The sequence below is a fragment of the Simochromis diagramma genome, unplaced genomic scaffold (assembly GCF_900408965.1).
Source record: "Simochromis diagramma unplaced genomic scaffold, fSimDia1.1 OVJJ01000602.1, whole genome shotgun sequence".
Classification (NCBI taxonomy): domain Eukaryota; kingdom Metazoa; phylum Chordata; class Actinopteri; order Cichliformes; family Cichlidae; genus Simochromis; species Simochromis diagramma.
The window spans coordinates 8856698-8872116 of NW_024387040.1; the positions used below are offsets into that span (position 1 = coordinate 8856698).

Consider the following 15419-nt stretch of genomic DNA (forward strand, 5'->3'; position numbering starts at 1 on the left):
GCGCTTCTCCGGCGCTGATAATTGACGTCTGTCTTGTGTCAGTGACGTAAAAGACGGATTTAATGCGACTTGACCATTCACACAGCAGTCGCTTTCTGAAACATCGGATATGTATCGGATTCAGTACCACATACGAAAGTGACCCAGATCGGATTTGAAAATATCGGATTTGTGCCGTTCACACTGTCATAGCATGATCGGATATGGGTCGCATAGGGTCAAAAAAATCGGATTTGATGCGCTTTCGCCTGCAGTGTGAACGTAGCCTTATTATCTCAGTGCACGTGGTGACTGAAACACGCCTGAGCTGAATCCTCTGAATTCTTTTCAGCAAAATTGTGAAATTGTGAAGTATTTAATCAGCACACATCATCTTCAAATGTTATTGAGTTGTGGCACTAATGAGCTGACAATACAGGGCCTGTCAAAACAACGTTGGGAGCAAAGAGCCTGAGCCTGCAGCCTTGTTAATAGCTCAATCAGGCATTGTCCTATTTGATTGGATTTATTGGCCTGGTGGCTCTGCGATGTTTAATGAACATCTATCTCATTAGCGTTGCTCAATGTCACCGCTCAACACACATGCACACTCGCAGAGTGTCAGGTTTCCTCCACCCGCTTTAATAAGGCCATTCTCCCTGCACTCAGTGTTAGTCAATGACAGTCAGTCCTCATCAGGAGAGACAAAAGAGGAAACATGAGACGTTGGGAGAGCAATTCAGGTCTGTTGGGAAGGTGAGGAATCTCGAGTGAAAGAGTCAGTCTGCGTAAGTGGCGATAAAAAATGTCCTTAATTAAAAGCGCTGTTCTGATAACATACCCTCCCTGGTCAAATCTGCTGTTTTACTATTAGATAAGAAATAAACAGAAGAATAAACAGGGGAAAGAAAGCTTCTCAAGCAGGCAGCAGTTACAGTCTGAGCCTCAGCAGGCGGCTCTCAACAGTCACCATCTAATATATTAATGCTGTCAGTACAGTCTCTGTGAAGCTAACACTTTTCAGAAACAAAGGCGCTCCGCATGCCATACCCAATTCTCTTGTTCCAGGATCAATATGTTTTGATAGATTCTCGCTCCAGAGCCGGATATTGTTCGAACAACCATTATCCGATGGTAGTTTACCCAACATGAATCTACCTTCCTTCTGTTTCCCACTCGCAGTTAGGATGACAAAAGTCTGCTATCTGGGTGATTATGGGCAATTTCTCAGTGCCAGAGCTGCCAAGCAGATAGAAGGGCCTATTCTCCCCTGATGGGCAGAGAGGCTGGGTACCACATCGAGTCCTGAGTGGGGCTGCTTCCCCTTCCAGAGCCGAACACACACACCCGGTCCGTGCGCCTGTGCGGCCCCTGGGAGACCACTTCTCAACACTCAGCTGTCAGGTCTGCCAAGCACTGTACAGCAGCTTTCCAGCAGCACCTATGGAGAGGACGAGTGAGAGGATCAGGTGAAAAGGCAGAGGGTGAACTGCCTGTAAAATCCGGATAAGCGACGCAGGGGATTCGCTCGCTGCGTGGCTGCAAAGCTGAGCTAATTATGTTCTCGCTAACTTCTTTCTCATCTCAGATTTTGACACGCACATATGCAGCCCTCGCACGGCAGATGAAGATCATAATCAGGCTTAAACTGGCGCAACAAACAGCCTAAACACCCAGAGCTCACTCGAGCTTTAAAGAATCTCCACAGTGCTTTCTCTTCAGCGCTGCCTCTGTGCCTAACAGCTGTCTGCTTCTCCAGAGCTGCCAGTAATGATAAATAAATCAGGGCTACATCTGATAATTGCAGAATTGTCTTTTAATGTTATTCCCTTCCATGTGAGGCTGTCTTTACTGTCAAGCCTGGCAATCTCATTTTGTTTGATTCAGAGATGAAATGTTCAAAGAGCGTCTTTGATTATGCGCCGCTTCGATTTGAGATTAAATTGAGTTAAAAAACTGAGATTAAACACGTGTCACTTGCAGCTAACAAACGCGTCGCCTTTGTTAGTGTCCTTTGAGGATTCTTTGAGCTCCCGAATTATTAATTCATTTTTTAAAGTTAATGGCAAATGTCATTTCGAATGCTGTCAGAAGCGTCAGTTTGTCATATGCTATGCACTGTTGCTGCGTATCAAAGCAAATGTTGAGAAAGAGGAATCCTTTACAGCGTGCGTGTGAAAACTCCTGCCAGCAGCGTTCACCTCTACAAGCTTTTCTCTTTTTTTTATCCTTTTAACGGCTCAGAAAACTGGTGTTCATTTGTCTCTTAGTGCGGATATTTTAGCCATGCTTTTTGGCTTTAAACCGACGTGACCTTGTACCTCTTAAACTGCGATCACATGTACGTCGGAGTGGGAGCGGGCGTTATGCACCACACAAGGTTATCACAGTGACACGCCTGTCACCTATGAGCACCAGGCTCGAGAGCAGGGTGGGCCCGCTTCACACCAGTCAGCTCGTTCTGCATCCTGTGCAAGCTGCAGACACACCATGCAAAACACAAGCAGATAGCTGACAATTGGAGTTAAAGCTTTGTGAACTTAAAGTCGCACCACAGCGCGCCCAGACTCACCTACTAATGTCCAAAGCAGCCTGCTTTGTTGGGGACACAACACAAAGTGACAACGCGCTTTTATTATTTGACTCCCAAACAACTCAAATTCCACGTTTAAATGTTCTCGGTCCAATTTTAATCAATGATTAATGACAATAAATGCAAATTAATGTGTAATTTTGCGTGTATTCGTAGAGCCATGGCACAATCCTTCCTACTTTGGGCTCAAAAATCTCAACGATAAATGTGTAGGTGTATTTTTCCCAGCCCCACTTCCTCGGAAAATACATGAAGAGAGCTTCAAGTGTGCAAAATATCTCAGAGCGATACTTGTGATAACTTATCTTTTCTTCTATGGGTATGACTGCAGCGATTCCACTTTAACTAATATGAATGAATGGATACATGAAGAGACGAGAGTGATGTGTTATATCACTCATCAAAAGGGCAAAGTACTGCTACGTTATAAAAAAAAAGACTGTGTATTTCAAGCACATTATTCCGTGGTACCAGGGATTTGTTCAGTGGGATGAAACATGAATCACTGCATTTCTGTGAAAGGAAAAAAATCACAGCTCTTTCACAAAGATGGGGTTTGATTTCTGTCAGTACCAACAGCAGTGTGTTTTGACTGTCAGTCTGTGACACAGCAGAGCAGCACAGCTTTCAGCTGCAAAACAGCTGCATTCATCAGAACACACTGATTGGTTATGAAGTCAAGGAACATCTGCTGCACTTGTCTCCATTAAGCATGTCAGGATTTTAAAATAGCGCGTATGTTCATCACTTAATATGCAGAGTCTTTTTTTTCTGGGAAATAGGTGCAGTAATTTATTGAAACACCTTCAAATATACATGGAAAAGTCACATATAAGGTAAACACAGAGTCAAGGTTAAAACTGCATATTTGGTGTGACCAACACAGTCTGAACTCTCTTAGGCAGCTGTTATTGTAATTTCTAAATAGGCTTCAAAGCTCTACTTGGGATGTTAGCTCCAGTTTGTTCTCTGTAAAGATCCCACGCTGCTTCAATAACCTTAAAGTCCGAGCTCTGGGGAGGCCGGTCCATGACTCTTTGGGGTCATTGTCGTGCTGAAAAATGAATCTGTTGCCAATCAGATGCTTTCCAGATAGTACTGGATGGTATATCAAAATCAGATGATACTTTTCGTTGTTCATAATTCTATCGGTTTAGACAAGATCTCCAACACCACTGCAGCCTCAAACCACGACAGAGCCTCCACCATGTTTTACAGATAGCTATAGACACTCTGTGCTTTTCTCCTGACATCCTTTCATCGATTTCAAAGGATGACATGATGACATGGAAGTCTGACACTTTGAAAGGGAAATCTAAAGAAACAAGGGCCTCAAGATTTTAGCACAGTTCTGTGTCTTAACAATACGTTTAACCTTATCACACTAAATGTTTTACTGTTTGCTTTATGAAATCATTTTTGGCATTAGTGTCTTCTAAAGTGGGTCTAAATAAAAAACTATAGCTTAAAGTTGCAACTTTAATCAAAATACTGATGTAAATTTATAATATTCATGCAGACTTTCATTGGTGTGTGTGTGTGTGTGTGTCTGTGTGGGTGTGTGTGTGTAAAATCTGAAATAACTGAAAGTAATAAGATCATAAACACAATTTATTTCGCACAAACATAGAAATATATCGAATGATGTATTAAACCTTACTTTTATATCATTTTAAAGAAAAGCATCCGCGATTATCTGACCTATGATGTTATGCGTGTGTGTGTGTGTGTTTTTATGTGTGTCCTCTTCAGTCTCTCCTGGTGGCGCAGCAACTGGCTAACGCGGTAGGTGGCGTGATGTCCGGGGCGGCGCCAGGCCTGAACCAGCCCATCCTCATTCCTTTCAACGCAGGCGGGCACCTCGGCGGGCAGCAGGGCCTGGTGCTCTCCCTGCCCACCGCCAACATCCAGAGCCTGGTGGCTGCTGCTGCTGCGGGGGGCATCATGACGCTCCCCCTCCAGAACCTGCAAGGTGAGAAAAAGGGAGCTGTAGACAAGAAGCTGCAGAAAAATGACCCAGCTACTCTCAGGAATTGTTATTGCCTCGTATTCGTGTAGAGCAGACGATTCGGGAATTATTAGTCATACATAAAACAAGTAAGAGTTTTGTGCGCATTCATTTTAAGCCACTGAACAATGTTTTTTCCCCAACAAAATGCTTTAGAGGTCTCGGCCAGGTAAGAGTCCTTGAGGGGTTTAGATCCCAAAAAGCAGCTATCCTCGACTTGCCCAGAGGAACCAACCATATTAATTACAGGTCAGCGTTTTGCAGTGCAGCACAGAAGCACTTTATGCCTCTTTCCTGTGCATAAGAGTGCACTGTACTTCACTTTTTTATCTCTTTTCCACCTCATCTGTCCATCCACATGGCTGTACTTATCCTTGCCTTTTAAACTTTAATGCCCAAGTGTTCTCTTTTGATCATAGTTGTAAATGGTTTTCATTTTAATGTTTAAAACATTGTCTCTTTTATACCATTAGATTGAGGGATGGATGGGGAAACCGTCAGCCATAAATCTTAGATGAGAGAGCCGCACTAATGTAAAAAGATGCCAGGCTACATGTAAAGCAGTGTGTTTTTAGGAGGGAGATTACAATAATGCCAGTGCAGCACAAAGTGCAGGGAAGTCTCCCTTCATGTGGGGGAAATGGATGGACAGATGCCCTGAGTGAGGAAATGTGGAGGTAGAGGCCTAATGGACACAAACATGCATAAATAACAGCAGCCATCGCTGTGGGCAGAGCTTTTAATAAACCCGCATCTATCCAGCGAGCCCTTCAATGTATCCGTCAGTAGTGGACGATAATGGGCCCAGCAGGCCCGTCTGACTCACACTTCAACACATCTTCCTTGTGGTGCGTGAGGGACAACCCAGAGGCTTCAGCGATCCGATGAACTGATCGACAAACACATTGTCAGGGTGTCAGAACACCAAAACAAACACCTCTCAGTCATCCATATTGTCCACTGCCAAACAAACCAACAAAGAATCTGAGTCCAATGTCCTGATAAAATTCTACAGCCATCAGAGACACAAAGAGAGAGACAGAGGGGAAAAAAACTGTTGTGGAGAAATGCCTCTGTGGCAGATCTTTTTTTAAGCGTGCAGACTGACAGACTGCCTGTTCGCACGTCCTCTTATCTGAAGGGGATTCATTGAAGGGACCTCCGTGGAGAGAAAGTGACACAAGTCACGAGTGAAGCTAAATGTCTTGACTGTGTCCGGGCCCCTCTAGCCACGCTGCCCTCCTCCACTCTCCCCTGTCTGAGTTCATCACAGCTCCGCTGAATGAGGCCTGCTGGCACAGCACCTCTGTCAGACAACTGCAGCTCTGGCCTCTGCCCCCGTGTCCCCCTCGCTCCCCCTCCCAGACCCTCCAGGCCTGATTAATCACACATATAATACGATGCCGCACTGTCGCCAGGGAGCAGTCAGCTCATTTCACGACTTTGGGAGCGAGTGTAGTTTACAGCGTTCACACTGCTCGCTAATTAGTGTCAGATCAGACAGAAGACAACAGTGAGGCACAGTAATGAGACTCTGGGAGGAGCCCAGCCAATGGCTGTATTTAAATGTAATGAGGCAGCTAATGACCAACTAATAAGGCTGTTTGTCTTGTGGAGTGGGCGGTGTAGGACAGAGGATATTAGATACATTAAATCTCTGTACATTGTCAGGATGTCATGTTTCACTAGCTATATTAGATGAAACGAGGGATATCAGTGCATGCACTTTTTGCATTTTTATATTAACCTTTAATGAGGGAAATGAAGTAAAAAGAGAAACAGTAACCGCAGCGTTTTTGATCAGGCTAATCAAAGCTGGCTCTGTGAGAATAAATGTTGACAGAAGGGAACCGACTGGACTTGTACTAGCTTTAGGAGGGCAGCTCTCTCAGACTGTGATGAATAACTATCACTGTAATGGGGTTGTGCTATAAAGTTGGAGCAGTTGCTTAAATAAAACTGAGCAGCATCTTGTGGCAGACTCAGTAAACACAAGCACCAGTGTAACTGGTTATTTGTCAGAATGATTTATGCCTGCAAACATGCAGTAAAAACAAATCCCCAATGAAACTAAACAAGGGAGAAAGTTATCTTTTGTGACAGAGTGCACACAATTCTAGCTGACTTCACAGAGGCAAAAACTAGGCTGGGTCATGCTAGAGGTCTGTAAATATGACGGCTGATAGGAATAAAAATAAAAGAAAATCATACAGGATTTTCACAATTTCAGATCTAAGTATGCACGACTGATGCAGACATCTGCAGATTTCTGGTCTTGAATATGACGCTACCTTTCTGCTGCATTTTTAATAGGCCTTTACTTCATAACAAGCAAAGCATGATTACCATACTTGTAAAACTAGTTGTTTCAAAGCTCTATACATGTAATGCTCATTGGGAGGAAGCAGAACAAAGTCTCATCTGTCTACTCCTCTCCTCTACGACTCACTCAAAGGTAATGCAAGAAGCTAGTTTACCGGAGCGCTTTCATATTAATAAGCATATCCCATCTTATTTGCTCTCAGCAGAAAGCCAGGGAGCACATCACATCAGAGAGCCGAGTTCTAATGGTGAGGTGAGAGCATTGTTCCTCTGTACTCGTCCGCAGGAAACACAAAACAGCACTCAAGCTTCCTGATAAAGGTCGGCATCCCACTCACCTGCAGTAATGAGACCCCGTGTCAGTGCCAATCAAAGGCATGTCTGCCGTTTTGATGAAAACGCTCAGCGGTGTCGTTCGCAGGTTGTGGGTTTTGCCGTGATACAAATTAGGGAAATCACTCTGCTCATTACACCACCAAAGGGTGGGCTCCTGGGGGGGAAGAGCCAAATGTTTCCACACTAGTTAGACATGTCAGATTGCATCTCTTCTGCCTCAGCTGACTGCTGCTCCTTTAAGAGGTTAGCTCACCGGGCCGGGCCGCTGACTACCTCTGCCTCCTCTGTCCTCTGTGGGAATGCCTCCGTGTCCCTTTAGCCATTACATTAGCAGAGCCGGAGAGTTGCAGATATTCTTTTTGGGCTTGTTACAAACACAGCAGCCGTTCATCGTGCGGCTGCTTTTCTCTTGTGTATGTTTCAAATCATGTTGGGGGGGAGAAGAGAAAAGAAATGAGCCGCTGCTGTTTGTGGGCACATTCAGCCAGTAGAAGAGTGCATTAGGAAGCGCCACGCGCAAGCGGTCCACACTTCCTCACCCGCATCTGCCATCTTAACACAATAGAGGCTAAACCCATCCCTTCTCCCTTATCACTGTTTAATTTGAAGTGTTCTCGAGCAGTATGTATTCCACGTCGTCCTTTAATGATTTAACTTTGCTGTGGTTGTAAGATGACTCGCAGGGGAGAGAGCCGCATTAAATAAATAACAGTGATAAAATGTAGACCTCATACATTTCAAAGCTAATGCAACTAGCGGTGCAATAGGAGCAGCTGCACACAGTCCTGGAGCGGTAATTTGATTGATTTGTTGTGACAGCAGCCAAATAATTGAGAGTGAGAGGTGCTGCTGGAGATGAAGCGCAGGCAGAGGCAGGTTCGCCAGCCAGTCCCAGCAGATATGGCACCCGAGTTCTCATCTCTGCCATTGATATCTGCCAGTGGTTTATTGTTTGTCTTCAATAAGAAGCTCCGAAACGTGCCGGGTTAGTGCCTTCGTGACAGTTTGGCGACAGAAAGGAGAAAAGAGGGGGAAAAAATCGCCAATCAGAACAAACAGCAGAGCATTAAGAGGGTTAGGATCAACCACACGGGTTTGATGCACATATAAACACACACACTCGCTCTCTCCCATGAGGCTCATTTATACTCTGATGTCTGTTTTCAAGCTGAGATGTAAGTAAATTTCACCTCCTGCTGCTTCACTTGTTGCAGCCATGCTAATCATTTGTTCTGTATTCAAGTTACATATTTTCCATAATTGCTTAAAAAAACAACGATCCTCTGTGTTTCTTGAATATACAGTATGATTTTTTTTTTATGTATGCATCCCCAGACATTTCTGTGTTTTGTGTCTGGTAAGAAACCGTTGTTTTGTGTGTGTGTGTGTGTGTGTGTGTGTGTGTGTGTCTGTTAACCTTCTGGCTCTTGGCTCGTTTTTTGTTTCTATGGATGGTGGCGGTGTCACTCTGGTTCAGCCATGCCACAGGACAGCACGCTGCCAGAGCCCGAAATAGAAAGAAAGGAAAGAAAAAAGGGGGAGGCTTGGAGAGGAGGGGAGAGGGGAGGGGATGAGTCTTTATGGCGGTGTGGAGGAGGACAATAATATTGTTAATCAGATGTGGCTGTGTCTGCTCCTCCACAGCAAACCCTGACATCTGCCCTCACTGGTAAACACTGAGGGAGGCTCTTTGCAAAACCACCTGCCATAAACACACAGTCTACAAGGCGGTCGCTCACCATCGCACAGTGTCCGTCTGCGCTGTGTGTGCAGGCAGTGTGATGCATTCATTTTAATGGATTTTACTCAAGGTGGCAATAAAGCGGCGTGGATTAGGAGAGGATCGTTTTCCGAATTAGGAGGCGGAATTTCTAGATGGCAAATTCTGAAATTAGCTTCCAGTTATGTGAATAATCAAAAACACGTGGAGCAATCCGGCTATACGCTATTCCCCGAGCTCCGGAGCTAAAAGAGATTACCCACTAGCTGCTGTAATTAAGTGTCTAAATGTGAAACAGCCACACTGCTGGCTTCATTTAGCCAAATTAACCGTTTTTGAATAAAATCTCAATTATCTAATCCTAACACTCTCAATGAAATCATCTTACACCATGATAGCTGCGCATGTTGATTAATATTCCAAACAATTATGCACAATCAATAGAGTTCATCTGTTTTAATCGTTCCCGTCGAGTGGACCAGTTAAATGAGGGAATATTGAATGGGGTATAAATTACAATACATTGTTTTCGTGGCATTTCAGCACTTGTAAAGTCTTTCCAGTAAATGCCTTGACCACTCGGCCCCAGAGTTGTTTTGTGGAAATTACATCTCACTTTTAGCCTCCCTCCTCTGACCACACCGCTTCCGAAAGATTTGCTAAAGGTCTGCCATATTGCTGAGGCGCAATTCAGGAGCTTTCAGCAACAATCTGTAGTCAAGCATTTTAAATGAAAATTGATTTGTGATTTACATGGTCAGTGAGGGGAAAATGAACTTATGAAATGTTGTAAATGAAATATTAGACAAGGTGCAGTGGGAGAGAGCAGACAGAGATGGTAATCTTGTGGAACTGGAAGTCCTGCCTGGCAGAACTGGGTGACATTTTACATTTATCTGTGTTCTGCATGAGTTGTAATGTTAATGGTAATTTTATGGGACTGAACTGGAATGAAAATGGTGTTATCACCGATTGCTTCAAATGTGGAATTGTGTAAAGCAGCACAGCGGCATCCTTTATTTCCCATTCCCCAATAATGTGAGTTATTGCGTGATGTGTCCTCTGAGGTTGAACTTGTGTGTTCAGCCTGTTTTTTATCAGTCAGGGTGCCTTATATCACATACCTGTGCCACCGGATGAAGCATGCACGCTGCTGTGTTTTGATATTAGTAGAAAGGGCACAAATGTTTCTCCCAGATTTATTCAGCAGGTCTATTCTGCTTTTTCTTAATGATTTCCAAAGGTATTTGTGTTGTCACTGTTATGTTTTATACCTATCTGCATAATTGACTCACAGTAAGTACATATGTACATAACATTATAATATAAAGTAAAATGTTATCAAAACAGATCTATAATGGACTTAATAATACTAGCAAATCGATGTAGCATTACGCGCTGATCAATACTCCTTACACTGGGCCCAGACGTTTTAATTTTGTTCAATAACTTGTGCAGTGAACGTTTCCTGTTCCCGCTCTGACCGTGTACAACATGTATGGATTTTCATAGAGCTCGCTCTTTCGTGTTTGAAAGAGAAAAGAAGCAAAAAACCTGAGAGAAGAACAAACAAAGTGATCCTGCAGCAGCGGCGGCGGCAGTAGAGGAGCTGTGGGAGTCTGGATCACACAGAGGTCACTTTTAAACACAGCTCTCCGGTTCCCCGCGTGTGAAACCAAAGAGTCCGTGGTGACATTTGTCAGCAGATGGTGTGGAACCAAACCCCTCACCAGCTAAAAGCTATCTGTGGTTACTAATTGCTGACCAGGGCCTAATTACCTTAATTAATGGCTGAGGTATCTTGGGGCCAGATTTGTGGGGGCTTTTATAAGTATCAATGCAGCTTAAAAGGTCCCGCAGGAGGCCTGAGGAGTGCGCAAGTCCCGCGGGTGCTATTCCTGGACTAACTGCAGACACATCACAGATGGATCCCGTGGCATCAGTACAGGACGGCATGTTTGGAGAGAGGTATCTGATACTTACAGATCATAAGAAAGACTCGCTAAGTACATGTGAGGGTATAGAGGGGAGGGGAAAAAAAGGCTTTTCTTGCATTTTTTTTCTCTTTTTCCTCTGGACATTTTTTCCTACTCTTCTCTGTCATACACAAGGCTGTTTCCTGAATTACACTGCCGTAATTCACAATGACAAAGTAGACTTAGCACCTTTTGCCACAGACCGTGGGGGGTTTTGTTCAGTGAGCTCTCACTGTGAAATTAGCCCTGGTACTTTCATTTTCCAGCTGCAGTGAAATGGTTAAAAGACACAGATCAGCCAGTATGGAAATAGAACTGATTCAACAAAATCTGCTGCTGCTGCTTCCCATTGCTTTGCTCTTCACCCATCCAGGAAAAAAAGAAGAAGGAAAAAAAAAAGGAAAACCCTCCCCTCTTTTCTCTCCAGCCACCCCCCCTCTCTTTTTCTCCTTACTATCCCCTCCGCCTCTCCCTTCCCCCAACCCCGTCAGGCACCTTGTCCGCATCCGAAGAAGGCTTGTAAGTTTCGGGTGCATACATTTCTTTTGATGATATATTGTCCTGGTGCGGAATTTCATTTACTGCCGCTGCCCTTTGCTGAACCTGTTGCTAGTCAGTGAGCACGATAAGCGTATAAGTAGCATGCTACTTCATTCATCATACATCGTTCTGGGCTCTCAAATATCTCATATGCGATTCAGGAAGAAACTACTAAACCGGCACAAAGGATCCCACCAGGATCAGCTGTGGTTCCATTAAATGCTGTGTGCAAAAATAAAGCACACTGGGCCGCTTGTTATCGTTGCATCTACAAAACATTAGCCTTCATTTTGCGGTGTACACATTGTTTATGTAGCAAGGAAAAGACAAAAAAAGGGGGGGGGTGTATCTCAAGTGCTCAGTGCTCATGTAGTACATAATTCCATTCACATTGCATTTTGAATGCATGCATTTTGAAATCTGTTTTTTCCCTCAGTCATAGTGGCTGCTCTGTGTTGTATTAAACAGCATTAATAATCACAAGAGGCTCAGTGTCACTCAGAAGTCTCCACATCACTAAGGCAGACAGTGTTGTGCTGCTGGGCATGTTGTGCTGTGTGAAAGTGCTTACACGCTCCCTCAGACAACCAAAGGGAATAATTAAAGACAGAAGATGGAGGCAGAAGAATGGAAAGCAAATCCCATTGTTTGGGGTTATTTCATCCCACTGAATTTCTTTTTCTCACTTTCTTTTCGCTCTCTTCTCACATTCCTCCCCAAATGCACTGTGGGTATGTGGCACGTTATCAAAAGCATATGTAAGCGAAGCAGCGCAGAACAAAAGCCCTGTGATGTCCTCCTCATACCCACATTGTCTTTTGATTAACTACAATCATTTTTATATCTGTGTAAGTTGGGAAGGAAGGGAAGGCTTAATAACCCCGTAATATACAATACTGTAGCTGCTCAGAAGTCACAATGCAAGATGTGCTCGAGACGATTTGGAAACAATCCTGCTTAGTCCTCTTTTTAATCTAATGGAGTAATTCTTCAACCCCTCAGTATTCAAGTTGTTACCAAAATAATCCACAATGAAATTCAAATTTAAGGTGAACTAGACTATTAGGGCGACTCTACTCCACTCCATTTCTAGAGCAGTAAATGCAGCCCCTCAATCTCTCTCAGCTTTTACTGTCAGTCAGAGAGCACTCAGTCATCTCCGTGCATCAGGCCCGCAATATTGATTTTTCCACCCACTGAAACAGCCGCATGAACATAAATTTTGCATGAGGCTTTTACTCGCGGCCTCCGCTTTGGTCTGACGACACATGATGGGACCATGAACACGCTGTAATAACCCGGTCTGTCCTGCCAGGCAGACAGGCTCTTTTCAGGAAGGGGGAGCGCGGGTGGGGGGGCTCAACACCTTCTGGACTTTGAAGGACAAAAGCAGGAGACCCCATACTGGGTTTCACTGCATTACATACTGTTTATGTGGAGTGTGTTTGAATGGAGCCTGAAAATATCTCAGAATGTGAAGGTTTGGTCATAAATGAAGCCGTTGTAGTTGCTTTAGACAAAATAAAGTATTTCTTTTATTTATTCAAAGAGATTTTAATGAGACAGCTATAAAAAATGTTTGAAACCAGGATTAGTGCAGAAAGTTTGCCACTTAATTTAAGAAACTTTCAAGCAAAGCGAGATAAACTAATTAGTCGCTTTGGTTTAATCTTTAAAAACCCTCACCTGTAAGATCACTGCACAAAAATGAAAAAATAAAAATCTTAAGGATTGAAATCAGAGGGAAAATAAACTCGGTCTCTCTCTTTTTGCTTGGGACCTCCTGGAACTTTGTCGGGACCCCCCCCTCCCCAGAGGTTCCCGGACCACACTTTGGAAATCAATAACAAAGCGTAAGCAACACCAAAAGGGCAACGTTATCGAGCACACGGGGATTTTCTTGTATGTGTAACAACTCCATGGAGAGGATTTGATTCTTTGAAATGCTTCCCCCAGAGTGAGAATCCTGCAACACTGCTTGATATTGCCTTGCATCACAAAGTGAAAGCATTATCTCTGGATCCCTACAAGCGATGTGGTTTACTCTCCAAAATCCTGTAACTGCGACTCCGCTCAAATCTTAACTACCTATATTTTTTTTCTCTCTCTTTCTTTTTTGTAGTCGCTGAGTTCCTCCTGCAGCTGAAATGCTGATATTGACTGCTGTGGCTCTCTGAGTAATGTTTTTATTCAGTAGTTCTCGAGCTCCTTTAACGTTTCATTTTCCACGTGTTCATTCCAGCCATTGCCAACGCAGGTATCTATTCTCCATCCCCTTAACGTGATTACCAGCTGTATGCACTCGCCGGTGAAGGAATGTAACACAAATATGTTGCAAGCTGTAAAAAAAAAAAGAAGCTCTGAGTGAGAACGTGTGTTTGTTTTTCTAAGCCTTTTTCTTTCTAACTCTAGCTTAACTTTTATTTCAGGGATTTAGGCACAAATATGAGATACTTCACTTGATTATTTGCATTTTTTTGCCAAAATACCAAACTAGATTGTTGCGTTTCATGGCCTTTAAGACTAAATGGGCCACTCGATGATTCGTAATTTCTTTACTCAAGAAAAGAGACGTTATCAATGCCAGCTGGTTGCTGCATGGAAAAATCGTAGTGTTTTCTGAAAGAAAAACCTTCACTTTAGCAGCAACATGTACAAACGCACTGAACAACTTTGACAAGCAGTTTGCAGCAAATAGATAAAACTAAATAGAAGCAAGCCTGAACAGGTGGGTCTAAAGTTTATTATTAAAGGTGTCAACGGTGTCCACCGGGGTCCGCAAACTCAAAAGCACCATCACCTTTGTCTTTAAGTTGGATCTAAGTACAGCCAACAAGTATTGATCAGCAGACATTAGAGATGTAGACAACAACAATGAATTAATATATAAAAATTTAATTAGTATCGTTATCATAGTTTCCACTGTATGAGGTGTAAACTATGAAGTATTAAGTATGTCATACTTTTACTTTTTAATACAGAGCTAGTATTGAAGTATTTTCAGTATTGCTGCCTTTATTTGACAGTCTAAATCAAGGGTATCAAACATAAAGTCCAGGGGCCAGAACTGGCCTGCCTAAGACTCTAATTCGGCCCACTGGATGTGCTTTAGAACAAGTGAAGGAAGGTACTGAATGAATTTTTGAAGTTTTAACTGTATTTTCACAAGTTTTACAGCTTTTCCCACCAATAAAGACCTTCCCAATGGCCGTTCATACTAAACCAAAGCAATTAAATGATTGATAAATAATTCAATGACATAAAAATTCATGTTTTCACTATTTACTATATACATTTCATATTTTTACAATGAGACTACAGTGGGAAAAAGAAATAGGAGGTTTTATGGGTAATGAACTCTTCCTGTAATTTTACATGTGGATTTCTAACAATTTAAGTCCAAAGAGTCATGCTGGCAGATTTCTTTCTTTACTACAGCAGCATTTCTTCATCATGTAGAAAAACGGAGACACACTGCTGAAAGTGCACTGCTAAACTAAACGTTTACCTAAACATCTATACACAAAGGGGAGTTTAGCTGGTTCGGCACGTTTAAGATCAGAGTTTATGGGTGTATGTGGCCCACGGTTTAAACACCGACACTCCTGGTCTAAGTGTTTCTACCAAAACTGAACCAGATATGCTGCAAACCACACACGGGCAAAATACAGCCTGCGGGCCATCTCAATCCAGCCTGCAGTGTCTTAAAAAACTGATTAAAACCAACCATTGTGTTAATAAATTTTAAGGTGAATGATTGTAATGAGTCTGTGCTACTTATTAAAAAAGGAAGCAATGATCCTCAGAAATGATCCATTATTCCTTTATTCATAAATAGTAAATGTAAGTCTAATTTCTACTTGATTCAGCGATGCAGGTCTGTATATTAAAGCTCAAGTCAGAGTAAAACAGTTGACGCAATATTTATAATGTATCGTGTTTCAT

The 15419-nt window shown here is 43.0% G+C and overlaps 1 protein-coding gene across 1 annotated transcript in view; it reads left to right on the forward strand.

Moving 5' to 3' along the window:
• The window catches only part of pou6f2 (POU class 6 homeobox 2), a 76812-nt gene that overhangs the window by 25370 nt on the left and 36023 nt on the right, over positions 1-15419 (forward strand). The window contains 3 exon segments of the mRNA XM_040043697.1: positions 4325-4544; positions 6684-6725; positions 10791-10843. Coding sequence (XP_039899631.1) covers positions 4325-4544; positions 6684-6725; positions 10791-10843 — 315 coding nt within the window.